Source organism: Aulostomus chinensis, chromosome 6, assembly GCF_037954235.1.
Source record: "Aulostomus chinensis isolate RoL2024-O1b breed Wild chromosome 6, RoL_Achi_v1.0, whole genome shotgun sequence".
In the NCBI taxonomy this organism is placed as follows: domain Eukaryota; kingdom Metazoa; phylum Chordata; class Actinopteri; order Syngnathiformes; family Aulostomidae; genus Aulostomus; species Aulostomus chinensis.
Window position 1 is genome coordinate 11,961,262 of NC_141325.1, and position 24,491 is coordinate 11,985,752.

The window sequence follows — 24,491 nt, forward strand, 5'->3', positions numbered from 1 at the left end:
TAAATTTTTTTCGAAATATTTCATAATAGAAATTTTCCCATTGATTATTACTGTCGCGCTTAGACTTGTTTACTTTGATACAACCTCCATTCATCATTCACTGTCTGTCCAGCTGCCTCAGGATAACCTCTCCACATCCTGCCACTTCCTGCTCATCAATCAGTCGATTACTGGAAGATTTCTGGGGTCAAGGTTCAGTAGAAGTACACATTTCAGTTTATTGTAGGGGTTTGTTGCATTGTGTGTGTGTGTGTGTGTGTGTGTGTGTGTGTGTATATATACATTATATATATGCAGAGATAGAGAGAGAGAGAGAGAGAGAGAGCGGGGCGAAACATGTCAGCTAAATTTTTATTTAAATTTAAGTTGGGACACGCAGTGCGACTCCTTCAACCTTAACTGTATGATAAGATGGAGAGTGAGGGGAAAATCCATTTTAATTTTTTTTCTGTGCATAAAATGTAGAGTTCTGTAAAAAAAAAAAAAAAAAAAAAAAAAATCAGTGTTAGGGTGAGAAGAGGAGGCCAAGCAGTGAAAAAGGAGGGAGGAGAACGGAGAGGCTTGTGAGATCAAGGTCGTATCCAGGCTTTAGTATTGGTATTCTCCTCAGTGTTAAAGTGATTCTCCCAGTGAATAGTGTTTTCATTCCTCTCCTGAATGAGATTCACAGGAGCATGGAGGGAGAGACAGAGAGAAAGAGAGAAGAGAAAGTAATTCCCCCCTCCCTCTCCTTCCTCCCCGTTGTTCACCCCCCTCCCCTGGATGTACAATAGCGAATGAAAATACAGCGTGGGATAAACAACTTTTATCAGACTGGAGCAAATGAAATTGACTATTTTATTCAATTCTTCATCCCTGAAGCATCCCCTGCTCTATCTACACAGCAGCATCTTACCCTTGGAGCTTCAACAAGACAGGGGAAAAAAAAGAAAAAGTGCTTTATGCAAATTAAATGCTTTATTCTTGATTAGATTACAGACGCAATAATTGTCCTGGATGATTTATGGGAGTGATTTGTAGCCACAAACTGCAGGAGGAAAAGCTCCGTTGCCATGGTTTGGGCAGTGATGACAATAGATCAACACGGTTTATTTGTGGATGCACATTGCAAACAGCACATTAGAAAATTACCTTGCTCAGGACATGGAGTTTTCTTGGATACATTGGTAAATAACAAACGTCAAGGTCTTCCGAGAAATAGGCAATGCAACAGCACGTTTTAACATAGAATTGAGAGTCAATAGTTGGCATTGAAGTTAGACCTGCAAACTTAAATGAAAAATGAGAAGAGGAGTAAAGGAAAGATCACACTCGCCCCCCAGGTGACTCCTTCATGATTTCTGAGGTAAAATGGAGAGTTTCATAGCTCTACTGATGATACTGATTTAGCCCGCAGGAGTCATCAGCCTGTAGGAGTCAGGATGGGGGATTGCTTCCCTTGTAAGAGACTGACAAATAGGAAATTAGGTGCTTGGTTTGCCATCCTGTCCTGTCTCCGGGTATCGCTGATACTTTTACAGCAGGCTAATCTCAACAAGAGTTCCACCCTGTCATAGAGGGAGATCCTCTCTGCCTGGCATCGATCTATGACGCATATTACCATCCTAATCCAATTACTTCTGTTTGGCTTGCAACACAGCTCACTTGAGTCATCGAAAATGCAAATATAATTATACCTCTGACTGTTTTTAGACTGTTGAAAATGCACAAGCAGCTTATTTTTGGATTTGTTTTTTTTATTAGTATCGTTTTTTTACATTTTCTGCCACTTCTTCCTTCTTTGCTTTGGCTTTCTATGTATGAAACAATGAAGAAAACGCAGTGAAAGTATCTGATGATGTGAAAACAAGGTTGATTAAAAATAAATCATTTCCTGTTCTGTGTCTCTTGATACAGGCTGAGGTAAATCTGTAGCAGAGGACCAGCAGCAGCCGCAGCAGTGTCGGTGCGACCATGAGGTCAGAGGCCTTGTTACTCTACTTCACGCTACTGCAAATTGCCGGGGCGGGCTTCCCCGAAGACAGCGAACCCATTAGTATCTCACACGGCAACTGTGAGTATATACTTTCTTTCTTTCTTGCTTGCTTAATTACTGTCTTGTCTTGATATACTGGGATTATCTAAAAAAAAACAAAAAACATTTCAATCCACCAAGCCAAGTTACAAAAAGTTGTCCTTCAGCTGAATCCTGATGTCATTCAGTAGAATCTAAGCAGTTAGCATCACCATGGAAACCTCTAACTGCAGCCAAATTGCCTGATTAACTGTTTCTCTGATGCAATCGGTGTTTCCTGAACACTAGGCTGCCATTTTCAATTTCACTTTTTAACTCGTGATATTCTTTTCGTTCAAGTTCAGTAAAAGTAGCCGATAGTCACACATACGACGTCAGAATTATACAGCGGGTCGGGATGTTTATTCTCGTAAAGATATGAAATGTGGTGACTCTTGTCTCTGAAGATTAGGCTAATGAATTTCTCAGGAGGTACTACGTGGACCTTGGTGGAGGAATGCGCTGTAAAGAGTGCCCTTCTAGTTCCTGTGTTTTGTCCTTCCTCTCATTATATGCTCTTCATCACCCTCTCCCTACACACTCTCCTCTTTGTCCTCCACCTCTTACCTCACAGCAAATACACACCCCTGTTGATACCGCTCTATCCTTTGGCTCCTCCACATCTCTCTCAACTTGTGCTACCGCTGGAACCCCTTACCGCCACTCTGAATGCTTTTTGAAAGCGTGGAGTGTTATTTGGCCGTCAAAAATAGACCCGCTACACACACTAAAATGAAGGACTTAAAGCAGCATTTGAAACAGAGCCCACCCATCATCAAAGGATAATCCAGTATTTTTCTGTCGGGCAGGTACTACCGTGTGTGTGATAGTGTAAACACAGTGGTAGGCTTTAAAGATGTGGTTGTTTCCTCTGTTGCCTCTCTGTCCTGCTCCATCCTGCTCTTTCTGGGTGTTCCTCTGCATCTCCTGGGCCAAGAGAGCTTGAAACAGTAGCCAGCCATCCTGATAAAACTGCTCCTTTATCACACTCTTTACTCCGACCAAGCGCTTTCATCCAAAAGCCTCTAACAATAGGATAACTGCACGGTACAGCACAGCATATCTTTGGAGTTTAAATTATGGTCACAGCAGGAGCTCCGGCAACAATTGGAGCTGAGCTGACATTTGCCTCCAAACCCACAGGGCATCTAACACCAGTTCCACATTCCTCTATTATTTACATCATTGCTTAATTGTTTTACTGCTTTTTTTACATGCAGACACAAAACAGTATCCAGCATTTGTGGGCCACAAACCTGGAAGGAACAACACACAAAGGCACAAACTGGACATCCAGCTCATCATGATCATGAATAAGACGTTATACATCGCCGCCAGGTAAGTTAACGATGTTTCCAAAGGTTTGGTGACATGATGTTTGTGTTTGTTGTGATGCTTGTGTTCTTCCACAAATGTGAGGTGAAGTCCAGGAGGTTGACAGACTTAAGGCAAGGAAACATTTCTTTATGTTAGATAAGGAAAGTAAGCTAGTTTGGTTCCTCCAGGATTATTTCACACTCAAACGGAGGGCATGAACATGACGTTACTGATTCTTTAGTCAGGATCACTGCTGAGTTCACCTGACTTGAATTTCAACACATAATCATTTGTTTTATACCTGCTTTTGTTGTTTCGACTCGGTGTGTTGTGTGGAGGTATGACGTCAGTGCATTTCCTCAGATACCTTTACCGGTTTGACTTTCACTTATGAATGATTCTCATCGATATCAGCCTAATAAAATCTGAGAGGGGTGAGATCTGGTGCAGGGTTAGGTAATCTTCCCAAACGTAGGAGCCCTGCTGTGCTGTTTTTTTTTTTGTTGTTTTTTTGTTTTAAAGTTCTGTGACTCAGGAGGGACTAATTCAGAGCAAATTGCTAAGACTTGAAAGCCCTTTACAGGCTGGACCTTTACTTTCATTTCCTCTTTGTTGTTTCTATTTTCAGGGCTAGCTGGCTGCCAAACCCCTTTACCTCAAAAGATGTCCCTGAAGGCCGTTGCCCTGTTTTTTTGACTAAACATCCAAGCCAAACTCACATGCACACTCCGCTGATGAATAAAAACTCTCATTATGTGTTTTGAGCTCCTTGTCAATAATCAGCAGTACAGGAGCAGTACAAAAGTTTTGAGTCTGGGTCTGTTGGCGTCCTGCTTGCCATCATAAATCGATTTTCAAAGTCTCTGTCTGATGTTTTTCGACCAAGTCTGCCATCTGCTTTTTTTTAAATTTTGTATTCTGTCTATCTATCAATGTTCACCTGCAGGTCTTTATTTTTGTGTGACTAGACTTTTAGAAATAATACAGCTCAATGACACCACCAGAAGCCACAAAGAAGAGTGATATTGATTTCTTCATCTTTCTTGTCATCAGTATATTTGAACTGTCTATGTTGCTATCTGTGAAATGGTAGTTACATGTCCAACAGACATCACAGGTTTCAATGTGGGCTACGATATTCAAGCAGAATTAAAATGGTCTTCATAAAATGGATCCTTATCTACTTGTTGTGTGCCATCCATGGCTAATTGAGTGCAGACTTGATTGGATACCTCTGAAAGACACAATAGGGGTCTTTCTTTGTTTTCCTCCCAAGCATGTCAAATTAAGTGGTAGAGGGAGCTGCCGCTTCAAGTGGCAGAGCTTTTTAACATATCTGTGGTCATTAAGAAGGAGTGTGCGGAGACAGTGAGAAAGGAAACGTTGTGTGTCGATTTGTGTGTGTGTGTGTGTGTGTGTGTGTGTGTGTGTGTGTGTGTGTGTGTGTGTGTGTGTGTGGTGGGTAGGGCGCCAGAGATTGGACTGCCTGTCTCCCACCTGCTTCACATGGGGTGGTAGCGGCCCTAAGGGGTTGGGGATGGAAATGAGACACAGAGGGTTTATTGGATGGGTGTGTATCGTTAGTGTGTGTGAGGGAGAGGGTGTGTGTGCCGCCCTCTTTAGTATGCTGCCCAGTTGTCAAAGAGATTTAGAAGTGATTTCTCCAGTGTGGTGTGTGTTCGGATATAGGGTGACAAACATGTGTCTGTGTGTGCCTGTGGGTGTGGGTGTTAAATGTATGTGATCCTTTCAGGAGTTGTGTGTATATGTGTGCATCAGTCCCGCAATTGCTTAAAGGAGATGAAATTCTGACATATGGTCAGGGTATGTGACCCCTAAATAACTGGAATGGCTGCCTCAGATTAGCCCGGGCCGGATAACCGCCATTGATCCTGACAGAGAGAAGAATGTGCAGTCAATAACATGGACTCCACACTCATTCCAGTGATGGCTTGTGCAAAAAGATACATCAACACGAACAGGATATCGATTTCGACATGTAAAAGTTGAATGACAAACTGTTTAATGTAAACAGCCGAGACAATTGCCACTTCAGAAATCAATGTGAAAGCGAGCCAACAGTCGACCCAGTGACAAAAACAATGAACAATGTGGCTACAGAAAAAAACTGAAGAAAAAAATACAGGAAACATTAATAGTTGCTTTTATGATGGTTGTCCAGTCAAATGACTTGTTTATTCTGGGGCCAGCGACACACTGCTTTGCCATCATGCCTCCAGACCAGTGAGCCTCAGTTCTCGGTGCGCGGCAGCTTGCAGATGGCCACTGTGAACACAGTCCAAAGCCCAACTCTGTCTCAGGCTGTTTTCTGAATGGCTTCTCGCTCTATTGAATCCCTTTCGGCTCCCATTTTTTTGGCGCTGGCAATAAAATCACAAGATTTTTAAGCTGTGAGATGCATACAAACATAGCAACTGATGAAATTGTAAATAGACAAAGTGGCTTAATCCATAGAGGGAAAGAGTCAAGGCTTTGGCTTCAGAAAAACTCACCAACAGATGCAGTTATTGATAATTCATTCTTGGTCTTGGAGCGTTGAATGAACTGGATTGATTTGGTGAAGTCAGATGTTCTATTTGCTTTAGCCATTAAATGTGAAAGAAACTGAAGAAGGTTCCCACTCATACCACTACTAATATGTGTAAAATCTCATCTGGCACACATGTACAGTACATAATGTTAATCGTGAATTTAGTTCTAAAATTATATATTTATATTCCGAATCGTCTTCCATCATGTGCATTATCAGGAGGGACGTATAGCCTGATAAGATATTTGATGAATGTCTTTTCTTTTCCACCAAGTAGCCTCACTGAAGCGAGTATATTGTTGATTTCTCCAACTTTCCTCTCAAACATTTCTCTGTAACACAAGGGACACATAACATTTTTCCATCTAACAAGCCTCTTTAATTCAATAGCTCTCTGTTAGTTATAGCAAGAGCTCTTTGTTTGTGAAGTCAAAGTGATGAACTTGTTATCCCGTGTGCATCTGCTGTTTCACACGCTCATATGGAAGCAATTATCTTTACATTATCCACGATAAGCTGAGACAAGATGTATATTAAAGTAATATACACATCTTCAATTACAAGCCTGCGTGTGTTTGCTGTCATGTGTGTTTTAAATGTTTGGCAGCTGAGTCATGTTCAAGAAAAGCAATAAAATGCCCTTGAGAGATGGACAGGAGAGTTTCTATCCTTCAGGGTCAGAGTACACTATGTACAGCATTCAGAGGGAATTAATCACAGTGAAATGGAGCTTTATCATTCAAATCTCTGGAAAATTTGTGTGTGTGTCTCTCTGTGTGAGACTTTTCCTCCCTCTTCTTTTTTTCTGTGTTAATGCAGCTGTGTGTGTACAGCTGTAACATAGTAGGACGTGTCATGATGACTTCTCCTGTGTCAATCAACTTATGTCTCAGGGGTTTTTGATTTCAAAACACAAAAGACATATTTTTAACCCCCTTGGAGCCAAACTTACTAAAATACATAATGAATTGCTAGACGTTTACATTTACAAATGACCAATCCAGAACAGCAACAATCTGAGAGTGTAAAAATGATATATAAGAGGACTTTAATGCCATTTATTGAAGTCATGGCTACTCCATCATGCAATGCCTCATTTTGTTCTTGGCAGCACAAGATGGAGAATGAGAAGTCTCACTCATATTTTCAAGTTCACGAGAGGAGAGAGATAAAGATGTGGCGCTGAGTGAGTGCTAAACAGCTTCGTTCTCAGCATCTGAGCTGAAAAAAGAGCCATCTTCTTCCATTTCAATTAGGAAAATGAATGCATATATCATAAAATTGTTATGCGTTTTACTCACGGAAGCCAATAAAAATGCATCCTTAATCCAATTTGGTTCCCAACGTATTGGAATGTCGGATGTAATATTCTCAGACTCTTGTACTGCAGAGATATCCAGCAGATCCGTACTGGTCCAGGGGAGGCCAGTTGTGTGTTTGCTCGTGGAATTTTACCTTTGTGAGAGCCGTGTTGGTCTTTAAATCCTTTACAAGTGGGGTACTTGTGCACGATGTGGTATTTTTAATCAATTCTTCCTGGGAAGGAGAAGCTGAAGGTGCACAGGGAACACAATTATTATTTTGTAGTTTTTTTGACAATCAGCTATAACCTTGCACACCAATATAATGAAACCTGGGAACGAGTCCAAGGAAGAAGCAATAAAACTAAAAGTGAGCATACTAGAACTGTTGCAAATGATTTGTCATTGTACAGGGTGACACACACATTACTGTCTGCAGGTCGAAGTTGAACAAGGTCAGTCTGCTAACTGTAATGGATGTTTACAACAGATATAAACTTAAAGAGCCAGATGTAGTTACACACGGCATAATTTTTGTCACAATGAGTACCTTAAATTGTGGCATGACCACAAGAGCACAGACTGGCAAATTACACTTTTCCGACTCATGGATCTGCCTTCATGGGAGAGGAAAATGTTCATGCATGAGGAAAGGCTCTTTTTTGTTTTTTGTTCTACAGTATGTGTTCATTGAAAAGTGCATATCAGTTTTGCAGTGACGTTTCTTTTCCACCTATAGAAGCAGGTGGAGTCCAGATTACACATTAGAGGTTTGAAAGTGTTCTGAACTCGTATTTTTTTTCCTTTTTACCTCTTTTCACTAATGTCACATACTCTAAGCCTAGCTCACAGTAATTAACTTGGCGAGTAGGACGATATTGTTACTGAGAAGGATGACGGCTTTTCCTTTCAGCTTAGTGTGAGGTTTGAAGACATGAAGCGACATGCAGAGAATGAGACCCGTCGTTACATATTGAGCACATCTGTGTGCGTGTGAATGTGTTACTGTATAGTCTGCGTGGCGAGCATACCCCAGGTCTCTCCGCATGCAGGGCATAGTCGCCATTCCTGGCCCTTGGTTGGCCTTTACTATGGTAACACCAACCACACTCTGTTTACACCCAGGCTGGGAAAAAAAGGGAAGCAGTGAGTGTGTATGTGGAAGATTGAGAGACAGAGGACGAGATTGGGCTTCCCGTTAGTGCTCGTGCGCGCACACACACACACACACACACACACACACACACACACACACACACACACACACTTACAAGAATATAGTTTACCTTCCCCTCGGTTTGAATCCTCTAGAACAGCCATGTCTCTGTGGCCATGAATCTTCCCTGTCGGCTCTCTTTGGTTCTCGCAGTGGAGGCCACTAGAGCCTCCATTATTGTAGCGGCACCAAATCCTGTTAAAACCCACTAATGACTGGGATTACACGGTTGCCTCCTCTCCCTCTCCTCGCAGCACCAGCGACATCCAGCCACGTCCACAGTCTGAAACAAAGCTTGAAGCTCCAGTAATCATAATCACCTGAATTAAAAGTTAGACCAAGTTTTGATGCAGAATTTAACTTATAATGTATGTAAAATACTTTTCATCTGTACCCAGATTTTCAACAATTTATCCTCTGGCCTTATATATCTGACAGGGGTGATTTTTTAAGTCCATGAATACACTCATAATCATTTCTAATATTAGAAACATTTATTATACATTTTTAGAGACGAGTAGAAATATTATTCCCCAGCTCGGGCTTTGGTTTTATTATTAAGGTTGCTCAAAAATCTGAATTCCGCTTTATTGCTCGTTCATTATACTTTTCCCCTACGTGGTAAAGAACTAATCTAAATACATTTTTTGGGTTAAAATGGCCGTTTATCATCTCCCTGTTAATATACAGATGCTGGCAATACTATTATTTTCTTCTGTTTTATACAAATGATTTATTCAAGATTGCATATTACCAATGGGACAGCAACTTTTTTTTTTTCATTTGGAGCACAAATAACTGATAGAGATGTGAAACTACCACTAGAAAAATATATGTTTCTCTAAGTAAATAAATAAAGTCCTCATGCTTAAAACATGCCCCTCATCCCTCTGACCCCGCCTCACACAAAAACCCACACACACAAAAGGAAATGTGGAGAGAATGTAGAAGACCATAATGAGAACCTCAACCTTCGAAAAGAACAACCTGCACCCGCTTGGGGGTGAATGAACTCTGGCTTGTTGTATTTCATGCCACCGCATCACCGAGGGCCTCACGGTGCCCTCAGCCCATTCACAACCTCGTCAACTCACTACACAGCCTAAAGGTGCCTGTTGGCTCCCGCGGCTCCCTCCCATCCACTTTGTGAGGCGGATTTCAAGCAAAGAAACGAAACAATGTAGAATAGGCCCTTTTCTACCACCCATGATCCAGTTATGAAGAATATGGGTGAAGAGATGAGAGAGGAAGGGTTGGGGATGGAGAAAGCAGCGAGTACGTGCAAGCATCTCGTTTAAGAGGGGTAGTGGCAGAAGGTACGGGGTGCATGCTAATTGTGTTCCTCTCTTTTCTGCAACTGAAAGAGTGGGATACTTTGACAAAAGCCCAGCAGATGGACCACGCTAGCTTGCAGTCATTCCATGAGAAATGCACTGTTATGAGAACAACATTCTTCCACACAAAAACCCTGTGTTCTCATGGCCACGCATGGCTACATGTCCAACGGAGACCCTCTATTGCACTCACACTCTCACCCTGCTCAGTTGTCTACTGTCCTGCCTTGATCATTCATCTCTGTCTGACTCGGGTTTACAATGCCCCCATGTTTGTGTCTGAAAGGATATGTGCATGCCTTCCATCCTACTCGCACATTTTTGTTGTCGCATTTCGGGAAATGGAGAGCCCACATCGGATGAATCACATTGACAACCAATGATTTACTCTTATTGGTTATCAAAGGCTACTGTTATTTCATTTTTCCTCGGAATGTCAAAGTGAATTTCAACACCATCACTGCCCGCTTTTTTTTTTTTTTGCAATGGCACCGTGCCATCATCACACTGTGTGTTATAGTTTACTGTCGAGATTGGGAGAAGCACAAAGACATCCCCAGCAAGGAATTCAGCAAATGAATTAATGTGGTAAAGAGTATGCAGATTAAAATGTTGTACGAATGGGCTCAGTGCAGCCTGATAAGATTTTCTTGAACTCCTTTTGCAACTTTTGTGCAACTTTAGTCTTTCAGGAAACTTTAAATTGTACTCTTATTTCTTTTAGCTCCATTACCTTAGTAAATTATTTATTGGAGGAGACCTACCTAAATCTGAAAGGGTTGGTATATCCGCCCCTAATAAAGAATGAATCCCTGTCTTCCTCAAATGACTCAACAGTCACTTAGTCGATCAACATCAAACTTGCCGTGTATTGCTAGAGACTGAAGAAGTGCCCTGTCGACTTGTTGGAAGTTGTTTGAATGAGCGCTTCTCATTCAAACAACTAAACAAAGAGATTAGATCTAATAAATAACCTCTATCCAACTAAACGCCCAATTGAAAGTGGTCTCTATCCCGTCTGAAACATGCTACCTATTCCTCAACAGCCGATATTTTCTGTGATTTTCATCACAGAATGAAAATAAACTGCACAGTCAAGATGTCAAAGTTGACATTTAATCAGCGAGAAACAACACCACCAGATTACCATTATGTTTGTCATATCTTTCTGTTGTTTTGTGTTGTTTTTTTGAAAGCATTTTTTACTTGACCGATAATCATGAAACTCTGATTATGATGCTGATTGATAGGTAATTTATCTGCACAGTGCAAGTTGATTTCGGTAAGTTATTACGGCTGCCTGGAAGGTAGGAAAACAATTTTCAAATGTCAGTTTTGCTTTGGAAAATGGTTGACAGCAAAGTCAGATATTTATTTTTCAGTTAAACATCTGCAGTGGTCTCCTGCAGCATCAGCAGTGTAATCTGTTAGACTTTTCGTAGTGAGGTTATATAGTTGTCGCTCAGAAATCAGGGGACGTGAATATGTTGTAATGTACGTTCAGGTGCGGCAGTAGAAGAGGGGAAATGGGGGCGCGTTTGTTTGTGCATGTATGTTGGGGTAAAGGAGGGGTCTCTTTGCTTGTGTGTGTGTGTGTGTGTGTGTGTGTGTGTGTGTGTGTGTGTGTGTGTGTGTGTGTGTGTGTGTGTGTGTGTGTGTGTGTGTGTGTGTGGAAGGCTGGTGTTGACACAGACACAGCCGCTCCATTGTCCTCCTCCATCTTTAGTCAGGATGTTTGAGGGATGCCTCATCTCTTGGCTCCCTCTAATCTCTGCTGGAACCAAACAAACCCCCGTGGCTGGAAGGCCTCGGTCCTGGAGGACGCCGTCAGCACCGGGACACGAGAGGCACAGGACAGGGTGCAAAGCTGGGACATGTTGCGAGTGAAAATTATGGTGCAGTTAATTACAGATTACTCATGAGCTGGTTTGAAATTGCAGGCAGTAAAATAACCCACAGGATTACTCCAAATCCGTTAAGTAATCCTTTGATTTAATAGCTTCTGATTTAGTTTTGTCTTTTTAAAATAAAGTTTGACTGTGAATATAAAGATGTAGATGAACCAGTTACTGAACTTTGAAGAAACAGCTCAACGTAATCGTCTTCTTTCACCAGTTTATTCTGTTTTCTCCTCTCGTAATTAATTTTTCTAATCATCATTGCCATTTTAATAACAGTTCTGTAACCTCGGCAGCAAGGTGAAAGACACTGAAATCACAGAAATCATGGAAATTCAATCCAGGCTCAGACAGGTCTAATGGAAACATTCTGCAGCCGAGTTTGTGGTTTTGGCTCAAACACTTGATTTTTTTTTAAAAGTCATTTCAGACGGCACAGTAACAGCATCTGACATTTGCTGGAGCGGGTGAACTGGAATCTAGGGAAGGACACAGGAAGCATCTCAGTAGCGTTAATTAGGCTTTCATCTTTTCCTTCCTCTTTAAACAGCTGTTTATTATAAAAGAAATATTTTCTTCCAGTGGTGGCATGAAAGTGAGGACAGAATGACAGCAAAAGGAGAGAATACGTTTCCTCTCCTCTGAAGAAAGCAGCACTGTTTTCCTAACTTTGGCTGCTCTCAAAGATTAATTATTCAATTTAAGCGTCATGGCTGATAATGTACAGTAGACTGGGTTTTATCCTGGAGGACATGGCGGTGGCCCCCAGGAAAGCGATATAAGTGGATTCATTTCAAGATGCCTGTTCCTCCAAAGACTTTATTAGATTTAGTTAATGAGAGAGCAAGGCAAGATGGCTGGCTGAGCGCAGGTTTGGGAGCTTGAACATAATTAAGCCGTGAGCCTGCCGATGCCACTGTTACGCACTTTGATTAAAAACACGTTCAACAGCTAATCTCCAACAAATTAAAGCAGTTACATCATTTGGCACGGTCACCTTTGGTTCTCACCAAATGAGGTAAATCCCTCTTTCTTGTCTCTTCCGCTAGCCCATTTCTACACCTTCTACCCCCCGCATCGCACACTCCCTCCCCTCATCTGCACCCTAATTCTTTGCAGTAAGTAGGTGTTGCTACATGCCTGGTCAAGCAGCCGGCTTGTCTGTCTGTCTGGGATGTAGTTAACCCTTGTGGGTTTTATGTCTTCCATATGCCCTGCTGGGACCTATATGGCTTGACTGTGTAATACAGGAGAGTCGTATATTTCCAGGCCAGCACACATCAGTCTGAGCTATAATGAGTGTTAGTATAGATTTCCTGTGGCTCAAACACTAGACTTAATTGACCTGAACAGCTCTGAGTGACTTGGCACCTCTCGTCTCAGCCTCGCCCTCCTCCCTTAGCCCCCCTCAAGACCTTTCTCTGGGACAAAGAGGCTTTTGTCCCCCGGCCTGCGCCACAGCGCTCTAAACCTTTGTTGACTGTTTCTGTCTGACAGAGCAAATAGCTCTGGCCTCCTTTTGTTTATTGTCATTTTTTGAAGTTTGAACAAAGTTTATACAAAGCCCCATTTTCTGACGTTATTTGTTGCCTGCAGGGGAAAAACAGAGAGGGAAGAAACGAAATGGGTTTATTGTTTGTTGAATTTTTGACTGTCTGCTGCTGTCTGACCTCGTATCTCCTCATCTCTCTCTCTCTCTCTCTCTCTCTCTCTCTCTCTCTTGATTACTCCCAGGGATCACATATACACAGTGGACTCAGACTCTGCCAATGGTGATGAGATCTTTTTCAGTAAGGTGAGTGAGACGTCTCTTTGAGGACGTGTTGTTCTCAGCATGCTGCGATTGACAACGTAACCCTAATGACCTGGCGTAACACTGTGTGTTATGTGTACATATGTCGTGAGTGTGTGTGCGCGCGCGCGCGTGCTTATGTGTGTTACTCACTTGCTCACCGGTGTGAGCCTCCCGTGTACACCACGGTGACCCTGTTAAGAAGATTATCCAATCAATCAGCTAGCAAACTGCCTGCGTCATCCATGTGGGTGTGTAACGGAAGCTGAGAGGATAGTAGAGGAAGTAAACCAGGGGGAGGGAGGGTGGTGGTTAGAAGAAGAGCACGGGATGTTAGGGGAATGAAATCCCATTGTATATTTTTAGATTACTCTAAAAGTACTTCATATTTACGTAGGCCCTCGGCTGTAATAACCCACTCTCATTTCATTCTAACCACTCCTCGCTGGCATCACTTGCCCTTAACATAATGCATGCAAACAGAATTCAAACAAGGCCACTCTGGTGTATACAACAACCCGCCGTCCCTCCACCTCATCCACTTCAATGTCAAAGCCCAACGAATGGGTCTTAATGAGAGCAGGCTGCAGATGAAAGGCTGGTGGGAGACATGCAGATTGATTGATGACTGAGGGTCTTTAATCAGCCGCCGAGCTCCAAACATGTAGTACAACAGCGGTGGGTACGTAGTGGTCAGAACCAGTAGCCCACTGCTGACCCTCTGGGCACGAGTGATGTGTATGTGTTAGCGCTGACTGATAAGTGTGTGTGACACTGAAAAGGGGTGTGTATGTTTGTGTGTTTGGAGCTGACTGACAGGTACTGCTGGCACTGACCCACGGGCCAAGGCAGAGTATGTGTGTGTGTATGTATGTGTGTGTGTGTGTGTGTGTGTGTGTGTGTGTGTGTGTGTGTGTGTGTGTGTACATACTCTATAAGGATGGCCAACCTGTCAATCCACAGAAATGAGCTCTAAACTCTGAGGTGGGATCCGTCCTTGGGCTCATCCAGAGTCAGTTTGCATCCTCTCCTGCAGAGAATTAGGGTTCAAGGAGGTAAACAGATCTCCAATCAGTGCCTGGAATAAAGTTCACCCCAGAGCAGGAGCCTCATGAGCAGAATCAATGTGCAAGAATCTAAGATGATTGTTATTGATGGCAGTATAGATTGGTTATCGAGCTCAGTACTGCTTTCTGTGTTTTTCCACCTCCTAGCTCGATGTTGATCTTGTTTGCTTACTGGTTCTCTCTCTCTTTTCCCCTATTCTTTCCTTTACTTACATTTTTCTCCAGAAAATGACATGGAAGTCCAGACAGGCTGACGTTGACACCTGCCGAATGAAAGGGAAGCACAAGGTATAAAAGACGCATGCGAGCGCTGCCACAGGAATGTTCTGCATGAAATTAATTTCATTTATAGAACAAAAAAAAATCACCTCAGTCTCAATCAACACTTGAACGAATCACACGATACAGTGCAAACAAAGGGTGTAACTGTTCACACACACACTGACAGCTTCCAAAGATCCTGCAGAATCATAAAACCTTCATAATCAGACAGTATACACTGATAATCGTTCGATCAAATGGCACCATATGATGTTCTCTGGATGTGCTCCGGTAATGAATGAGTTCTCAGATTTCATTGTGATTGTAGAAAACATCACATGAACATTGGCGGTAAATATGTGGGAATGCTGCATTTCATGATTATATGCTTTATGTTTGAGCGCTACATGCTGTACTTCAAAAGAAAGAAAAGAATCTTTGATTTGAAAAACTGCATGTGGTTTTCAGTGTAAAAGTGTCTATTATAAAAGACACAAATGTCACCACGGGCTTCCTTTTCTTTTCTTTCTCTCTTCTTTTTGTGTCTCGCTCACCCCTGCAGGATGAGTGTCACAATTTCATCAAAGTCCTCCTGCAGCAAAATGATGACACCTTGTTTGTTTGTGGAACAAATGCTTTCAACCCCTCGTGCCGAACCTACAAGGTATGGACACACACACACACACACACACACACACACACACACACACACACACACACACACACACACTCATATATCTGCTGCTGCTTTGTCCTTTTATGACCTCAGTTTATTATTCTTCACCCAAACTGTACATGTACAAAACTTTGATTCTTTCCAGTACGCTTTTTCTTACACACATACACACACAGACTCATGGATATTTTTCACATGGGGGTCGAGGTGGGGGGTGAGCTATGGAGTAATGGACATAGATGGATGACTTTCACAACTCAGCAGGCCTTCCTCAAATGCCTTTATCTCCAGGTGTACTTCGACTCGCTCGATTTAGAACCAGGGGGACATACCTACCTCCTTACACACACATGAACTTGCTCACTCACACTCACGCTGAAACACAAGAAGAAAGGCCCTCCTGAAATCTGACTCAACCTTGCCCTGTAAAGAGAGGGGGCTGGCTGTATCTATGCGGACATGTCTGGAGAAGGTTCAAGATTGCTTCAGGCAAAAGCAAAAAACACCTTGTGAAGATACGTTTTAATGATGTCAGGTCAAATAAGGATGGCAGGTAGATGTCAAGAGGAAAACACACACATTTAAGGCATACAGGGAAGCAAAGAGACAAACATAAAAAGCAGAGCATCTGTCTTGGAGCTGAAGCTAAAATTGTCCCATTGTTGTTTCATTCTTAACATAACAAATCAGATCTTCCCTGCTTTAGTGTGGATAAAGTGAACTATTCTATTGCAATGAATGAATTGTAGCTTAATCGTAAGACAATTATTATTTTTCAGCATTGGAGTTATTTTCTCCTGTGTATCTGTTTATAACTATGTTTTTAGCCCAAACCCAAAAGATTTTCTCTGTCTCAGTCATCCGTTTTTAACGTACAAAAAGAAACTCAAAGCACTGGTGTAGTAATTCCACCATCAACCAGTATTTAAGCGGTGTGATTGCTGCACCATTCCACAGCCACATCAGCATGCAAGCATTGTGCTCTCAACAGTGTCACGTATAGGCTAATCCAGATACACCTGGTGTGCGCGCACGCACACGCACACACACACACACACACACACACACACACAAAACATACACTATGCCTGAAATATGCATAAAACAAAACAAAAATGCAGTCACATTGACTTTTACATTGTCCTTTCATCAAAATCACAAGTAATGTTTTATAGATTATAACTATAAACTGTCATCTAGAGTAATCTACTAAGAATGCCATTAAAAAGTAAGACTCATTAAACGGACTGACAAGACAAAAGATGCCAGGAATGACGGAGAGACTCGTGTCCTGAAGGATGGTCGGTTTATTGTTTGGTTGGTCTCAGCACACAGAGATGTTATCTCGCTGGCCTGTGGGGAAAACTCTCCTGCTTTGGTTCACTAGATCTGTTTACCAGGAAAACAAGACATCTCCGCTCTGTTGCGTTTATGGTTCAGCATGCTAAGCGCACAGAGTGGATGTCTTTCAATTCACTGAGTCTTGAAGGGAAAGTGGAATTTATGTCTCGGCATCTATCAGGCGTGGTTAGCTTTTATGGCTCCTCCGGTTATGGTTTCAAGGTTTGTTTTAGCTGTTAGTCCACAGATATTGCTGCATGTCTGGTATAGTTAAGAGGTTTGGATGGAGTGTGTTATAAAATACAAAGGGATTTGGTGAAACTGGCCTTCAAGCGCGCACGCTTGCCTTTATAAAACCTTCAAATCAATGCATATATAATGGGTGTGTGAAGTGATCTGAAGACCTAGTACATCTTAAGGGGTGTCTTTAAGGACGTAATTTTGTAGTTATCTCAAACATTTGTCTGGAACAACACAGTAAAAAGCAGTTATTATATTTATGTGTTCATTAAAGACCCTGCCAGAAAAATGAGATGTGTTCTGCACAAGGATGTAACAGGTGCATCAGAGGAAGCCAAAAAACAAAAAAAACAAACAGATGGAGAGACTGACTTTAGTAAAAAATTGGATATTATTTTGGATCTGAACTGAACTGAACTGATTTTTACCAGGTCATAACAGAAGTAACCGATGCTTTCCTACATATGCGGTTATTATCTCAGTAAGTTCACACTCCTCAATTTTAGCCTCATAAATATGAATAAAATCAACACATTAGACATATATAAAGAGTCATATAGAGACGGATATAAGTGTGAAACAGAAAAGTAGTAAAAAAACAAACAAACTAGAAATACCACTTCAATCTTTTCAGTCCATCCTTTGGACATTTGAGCCTCATTTGAATTTTAAAACATTTGTTGATACATACCACAACCTGAAAACATAAGAATGAAATAAATCTAAATTCAAAGTGAGTAAAGTTCCTCAGCAAAATGAAAACCTTGAATATTTTAGAGAGTCGGTCTTATGTGCCCTTAAAAAATCATGACAGCGAATTTATTTTTTTGTCGACTGTAATGTGACTTTAGTTTTGGGAATAACTGAATCAATATGACAAAATAAATGTAATTTTACTCGTCACATACAATTACACACGCAATATCCTGGGAACATGAGCAGGAAAAGTAAGCAAAGTATCTGCACCAAATATAAACACTGACAACTGTGCATGCAAACATGCACCGCGCATATTTTACGAAAACCCATCAGACACAAACACTGAACTGCTGGCAGGCTGGCAGACTCTCTGGGCAGATCCCAGACCTTTGAAGGCATGCTGGGCTCATCCACTCTGCTTTGGTCAAAGGTGTGTGTGTGTGTGTGTGTGTGTGTGTGTGTGTGTGTGTGTGTGTGTGTGTGTGTGTGTGTGTTTGTGTGTGTGTGCGCGCGCGCTCTGGTTAAATCCACCTTGGCCACAGTTTGCCACTCCATCTCCCCAGTGTGACAGCAGTGAAGAGAGCTTCTGTTTCGGGGCCAGCCTCATCCCACATTAATCAACAACGCGAGCAGGAGGGAAGGTGGGGGGGGGGGGGTGCAGAGGTGGAGGGGAAACAGGGGGGCACAAACCAGTAACACCACACACTGTCTCCTGTTCTGACATGTTTTTAACCTTTTACATTTGACGTTTTCTGATAGGCTTTTTTTTGTAACAAACCTACCTATTTTCTCATTAACTTCTTTTCATAATCCCTTCCTCACTCTTTGTTAGTAGTGTCAAGACATATACACACACACACACATACAAAGGAACACCTTGGCAGCCATGGCACGGTCCTCTTGCCACGCAGCGCCCAATTCTCTCTCTCCTTCTATTCATTCTTCCTCCTCTCCTGTCAGCCTTAACTCGTCTCACCCTGCATAGCTCCCACCGCTCCACCATCTTTTCCTCTGCTGCTTTCTCCCTCTGTCACTCCCTTGCTGTGCTGTAATAATAAACACCCCATCCAGCTGGGCTGATATATGACTGGAGTCAGTTTCATCGCCTGTTGCCGGGCGAAGTGGGGGTAATCAGTGGGATATCTGTGAGAGGGGGCTTGGACGCAGTAGGTCCCAGGTGATGCATCTTTGATGTGATACTGGCACACTGGGAAATTTCCTCTGAGTTTACATTTGAGATTTAATATTGCACACATCATGTTTTATTGTAATTAGTTTGACTGACATGCTGTTCATTAGAGAGGCAGACAAAAGCATATTTTTCAAAGCAAAATTAATCAACTGCAAGAATACACAATGAAATATTTGTTCCCTGTTCTCCAAAAGATTATTTTACAATTTGAACATTCAGATAAATCATGTTTTTACATGCAGGTTAAGATGACATATTCCTCCCAACAGCTGCAAAGTTTCCTGCTCAAGATAAAAGGGTCACAGGAGGGGTTCATCCTCAGAAACAGGACATGCTCAGAAACAGGTTGCAGAGAAATGGGCCATGACCATTAATCTCCCAGGGAGATATGTTGGTGTTTGGTTAACTCCAGTGTTTCTGGCCCAGGTGTGAACTTGTACACTTGACCTTTTCACATAGATAAGGTTGCACACAAGTGGAGAAATGTGTTGGGACTCGACTAAGCAACAAAATAGAGGTCACTGATCTATGAATTTGTCGATACGCCAGAGTCGGTAAAAGGATTTATGCATCTCTGACTGTTTTTATTGGCTTGTTTTCCTTCATATTAATTAAGGATTAAAGTTTCAGTGGCTGCCTTCTCTGGCATCAATCAATTAGAACCGAATAAATCACAGATGTAATCTCTTAGGTGATTCAGACACCACTATCATCCATATGTTGCGGGGTGTAAAAAACAAGGGAAACTGGACCCAAATGTAGTCTTGGATGCTGATAGGAAGACTGCAGGGTTGTAACTGAAGGACGAAACTGAGACGCATAAAGACAAAGAGCAAAAAAAAGGAGGGTCCAACCCAACAGTGGCAGTGATTGCCAGTGGCACCATCCAGTGACTGGCACTTAAATTCATCACCAAATGTGCTTTCACTGGAAGTAATAAAGATTAAAGCACTAAAGAGAACTAAAAAAAAATACGGTAAAAACTGAAAGAAGTGAAGTTTGGAAGATCTATATAAACAAAAAGAATGACTTAATATCTAGATCTGAAACATATCAGGACAGATAAAGAAAGAGATTGAAGTAATGAAGGTTCATGGAGGTGGTACTTTCAATATAATGGGAAATGAGTCCAACACTGCATCCAAAACTGTCAAATATTGAAAATTAACAATACAAATGAGACTCTGACACCATAAACTAAGCTGTCGTCAGAAAATTTAGTTTGCATAATCATTCATCCCAGCAAAAATCCTCCCTACCCTACTAAAATAAACAAGTCTATCATTTCAAGGATACTGTTTCATTCATTATCGCTGTTACTGAATGTGACTCAGTTTATCCAAACGCTGTCCTCACAAATCCACAAAGTCTTTATAGAAACAACAGAGACAGAACATGTCCCTCACCCTGAGAACCCAAGCTGATGCTGAACCAATTATAACACTCCTGATGGGCATGTTTTGGATCTACATTGTGTTTGTCTAATTAATTAGCATATAGCCTATGGAAAACACCAGTGAGCTGTTGTAGTAATTAATTCATCTAGATAGACTACACCCGGGGCCAAGGTTACTGTACATTTGTCTGCTAAGCTACAGTGGGTCCCTACAGAATAGTGTGTTGTTAAGGCAACACTGACAAAGTGTGACATTGTTCCCTTCCCATTACTTTGAATAGTGTTTCTATTTAGCTGGAGCGCTTCTTTCTTTTTCAAAGCTAGTGGAGGTGACAGAGTAATAAGGTTTGCCTGGTAAACAAGGTGGAGGGGGGAAAAAAATCAATTTGGCTGTTAAAATGTGAATTTTGTTTTGGAGATGTTCTGACTTCATGTGGTGGTAAAGCTGAGATTATTAAAGTGAGTGCTCTTCTGTTTTGTTTTGTTTATTTGACACATGCCGACTTGACAGGAGCTCTCCGTTAAGTGAGGCTGGACTGGGAGTGTCTTCCTCTCTTCAAACGGCAGGAATAGATCAGTGACAGGCAGCCAAGCCCAGTAGACAGAGGTCACTGCCTTAGTGAAATCAACTGGGGAGATGAGGGGTCTGTGTGTGTGCCCATGTGTGTGTGGAGAGGGTGGGGGTGGTAGTTGCTGTGGTGTGAGAGATATGCGTTGTGTGATGTGTTGTAGGAGGAGGTGGGGGGAGGAGTGTTTGTGTTGCAGTGTGCTGCTTCTTAGACGTTTCAGGCTTAACTGAGTTACTTGGTTTCACCAAGACGATTCAGTGCACACACCTGACCTTCACTTGCTCGTGTCCCCTATGATTAACTAAGTCTCCTCTGTTTAATATATATAAATACATTGCCCTATCATACAATCCTATACTTTCCGATGAAACAGAAGGAAGGAGAACTCGAGAAATGTGCTGCTACTGCTACTACTGCTGCTGTTGCTGGTTCTGTGTTTGTTGTAAAAGGTCACTTGTAATTTTCTCTGCCAAATCAGCCTCAACAATTTCTCTGGCAGGCTTTTCCAGCATTGCGCCGGAGTGTGTGTGACCTTTTTAGTGGGCAGATGATAACCGTTTCCGCCGAGACAGGAATAGAAAACAAAATGACCTGTTTAGAGACCAGAAAGGGCGGCGTAAGCACTTTGCAGCCTTGGCAGGCTGCGCTTCTCTTTTGTCGAGAGAAAGTAAGAAAGCCAGGAAGTAGAAGATGAGATATAGAGAGATTGAGGAGAAAAATGACTGCAGTATGGCTTTTCCTCTCTTTTCTCAGTATGTTTGTGTGTATTCCTGGTGTTTGGCCAGTAGAAAGCAGTGTCTTGAGGCATGCTGGGGGAGAAGAGTTTAACATAGCGGGATGATTTTGACCTTTCACCCACATGGGGGTCTTCTTTTATGTTGTCTCAATCACACTGTAATCAAACTGTGTGCAAAACAAGAAAATCCATTAACAGAGATGATCCCAGCCTTGTAAACTCAATACGTGCATCTTGAACAATCAGCAAGTTCCAGGAATAGCTGGGTCTAGTCTGCATAGCAGTTTTTCCACAGGTTTTGGGGAATACCACTTTTCCACGGTTTATGTGGAGAATTACAACTTTTTCCTGAAATAAAACAGAGCCAGAGAAATACTCAAGGAATAGATCTTGATTTTGCAAGAAGTTGCAAAACATTTAGTCAGAACTCCTGTATGATCTGCTATTTAAAAACTACTGGGGATTCTATAAAAATTCTCTGGTTCCGCCCCTCAAGGCCCTGAGTTTACTCACTTTTCTGCACATTTATTTCCTCTTCACAACAACAGCACCAACTTTGGAAATCGGGGCAAGCACAATAAATGGGTTAAAGATCTCTCTTGAGGGTTGTTGAAACTCTTCTTTAACAGTACAGTTGAAGGATAAAGGACAGCAGGGGAAAGCCAACCTCACCCACTCATACTGTGAAACACATTGCTGTGGAAAATGTCTTTTTAAAAAATCTCTCTCCATGACAGTTTTCCCAGAAACTCCCAGATGGGCTGCTTTGACAGCTCTCAGTGCGCCAGAGTGGCATCCGCAGAATATTAGTTTAGAGTCGGATGGACTCACTCCTGGGCTGGCTACCTCAGCTTTTTTATTCTATTTTATTCAGACTAATTCCACAGTTCTCCCTCTTAAACACACAGTTTGTGGAGTCAGATTGACAAGTTTGAAATGTAAACTTCTCATTGACGGTTTTCATCTTTGACCCCCAAACTGGAAAACATCATTTTCTGTCTTGGTTTTATTTTTCGTTAATTGTTTGGTTTGTTTGCCCTCTTTTGACTTTTAACCTCATCTCTAACCCTAGATGGACACCCTAGAGGCCCTGGGGGAGGAGATCAGTGGGATGGCGCGCTGCCCGTATGACGCCAAGCATGCCAATGTTGCCCTCTTTGCTGGTAAGATGAAATGCATCTGTTTAACTGACTGCTAGTAATTTTACACGTCATGTAATTTGTGTTAAAAGGCAAAAAAAAATAGATGTGTGATACCGCCGTGAGGCAAAAACATAAATTCAAATTTTCTCCTATCTGTACTTATTTAACTTTGGAACGTGATTTAACTAGATGGGAGAGTTAAGTCTATTTGAGCAGGGGGATTAGTTGTGGTTGTATTTAATATTGTTCCTAATACTCTGTGGTTTATTCTAATGGCAATACTCCGACAATATGTCAAGAAGGGAAGCCAACCTGTTTTACATGCTCTAGAGCAACGTTCACTCTGCGTCTGGAATCCACAGCTTATTAAAGCCTCCTGGAAGCACATCAATAGCACATTGTGGTAGCAAAATAAAAACGTTTCACTTTATCTTATTATGTTCCTCTGTCAACATCCCATTCTTTAAAAAATGCATAAAAATAAGTCACAAACAGATGGAACCCACATGAGTCAGCCTTCCGCTGGCGGGGTGCGATGCCACCTACCCACAGGCTGCTAAAGACATTGAGTCCCTACTCATGTTTGCTGTGAACTGATTTATGGCGTTATTGATGAGTTGTCCCGGCCTGTGTAACGGCTAGGAGGAGAGTAAAACCCCAGCTTGACCAGTTAATGTGTAGCAGAGCTGCTTGGAAGGAGCTGGAAGCACTGAGTAATCAAGAGGGTTCCTCTCGCTGCTATCCTTTCAATTATGTAGTTTGAGTTTCCACTGTGGTTATAGCCAAGGCAGGCTGAGGTCATGTTGGTGGTGGATTGTGTTTGTATCGTGTGCGTGTGTGTGTGTGTGTGTGTGCGCGCGCGTGTGTGCGTGCGTGTGTGTGTGTGAGTTCAGGGCTTCAGTGTTCGGCCTTTTGAAGTAGCTTGTGAGGATTTACAAATGTGCAACATGTTTAAGCGTGTGTTTGTTGGTCATCAGAGAGTCTCTCCGGTTTGTGTTATTCACTTGTTTTCCAGGACTCAGCCATCTGAAACATGTTTGTGTATACAGCCATTGAGACAATAATGTCTAAGTGGCTTCGTATGTTTCTCTTCTGACTTTATGTCACTTTTTTTTCTCTTTCTCTCTGTGGCTCTTTCTTTCTCTCCTCTTTCCTCGCCCCTCCATCTCAATCTTTTCCACCCTTATTGCTCTTTCCATCTCTGTGTTCCCGCTCCAGATGGCAAGCTGTACTCGGCCACAGTAACAGACTTTTTAGCGATCGATGCGGTCATCTATCGTAGCCTAGGAGACAGCCCAACTCTGCGCACTGTCAAACACGACTCCAAATGGCTGAAAGGTGAGTGCAGGACGCACACAAAGTCCCCGTGGGTGGAAAAACAGCAAAGCTGACTGACAAGTTAGAAAACAAACTTAGGTTTTGGACATGCATGCTCGACCATGTGTTTATTGTGATTTATGAGTTGGGTGTTGCACTTGTGTTCCTCAGAGTATGAGTCTAGGTATGAAGAGCGGGAGCACTTATGCTAATGCTACACGCTCTGTTTGACGCAGTCATTTTGCCAACCTGCTCTGGTAGAGTTGATGTAGCCAGGAAATTGCTCTGCCCAGGGGAGAAATAAGCACAAGTCCAGCCTGTCAAAATTCAATAGAGAGATCTCTTTTCCCTTGCATACAAATTGTTTCACTGATATGATGGATGATAGACTGA

General features: G+C 42.1%; 2 protein-coding genes across 4 annotated transcripts in view; one reads left to right on the forward strand and one right to left on the reverse strand.

The window, feature by feature from the left end:
• The window catches only part of sema6a (sema domain, transmembrane domain (TM), and cytoplasmic domain, (semaphorin) 6A), a 106,968-nt gene that overhangs the window by 43,134 nt on the left and 39,343 nt on the right, over nt 1–24,491 (forward strand). For all 3 annotated transcript variants that reach the window (XM_086206482.1, XM_086206483.1, XM_086206484.1), the window contains exons 2-8: nt 1,897–2,053; nt 3,274–3,391; nt 13,405–13,465; nt 14,755–14,817; nt 15,353–15,454; nt 22,712–22,802; nt 24,000–24,119. In XM_086206482.1, coding sequence (XP_086062608.1) covers nt 1,954–2,053; nt 3,274–3,391; nt 13,405–13,465; nt 14,755–14,817; nt 15,353–15,454; nt 22,712–22,802; nt 24,000–24,119 — 655 coding nt within the window. In that variant the 5' untranslated portion in view covers nt 1,897–1,953. The remainder of the gene's footprint in view (nt 1–1,896; nt 2,054–3,273; nt 3,392–13,404; nt 13,466–14,754; nt 14,818–15,352; nt 15,455–22,711; nt 22,803–23,999; nt 24,120–24,491) is intronic.
• LOC147260092 (uncharacterized) lies at nt 5,316–11,648 on the reverse strand. The gene is made up of 4 exons (XM_086205191.1): nt 11,563–11,648; nt 8,509–8,633; nt 7,377–7,471; nt 5,316–5,751 (listed from the first exon to the last, which is right to left on the reverse strand). Exons 1-4 carry the CDS (start codon nt 11,646–11,648, stop codon nt 5,599–5,601), a joined length of 459 nt encoding a protein of 152 aa, XP_086061317.1. The 3' UTR covers nt 5,316–5,598.

Bases quoted from the DNA above. Each gene is read 5' to 3' on its own strand.
- LOC147260092 (XM_086205191.1), bottom strand. From the start codon at position 11,648: ATGTCCCAGCTTTGCACCCTGTCCTGTGCCTCTCGTGTCCCGGTGCTG. The intron at 8,634-11,562 runs GTTTGTTTGGTT...GGGTTTTAACAG, and splicing joins GAGGCCTTCCAGCCACGGGG to GATTTGGTGCCGCTACAATA. The intron at 5,752-7,376 runs GTAAAATTCCAC...TTTTATTGCCAG, and splicing joins CCAACACGGCTCTCACAAAG to CGCCAAAAAAATGGGAGCCG.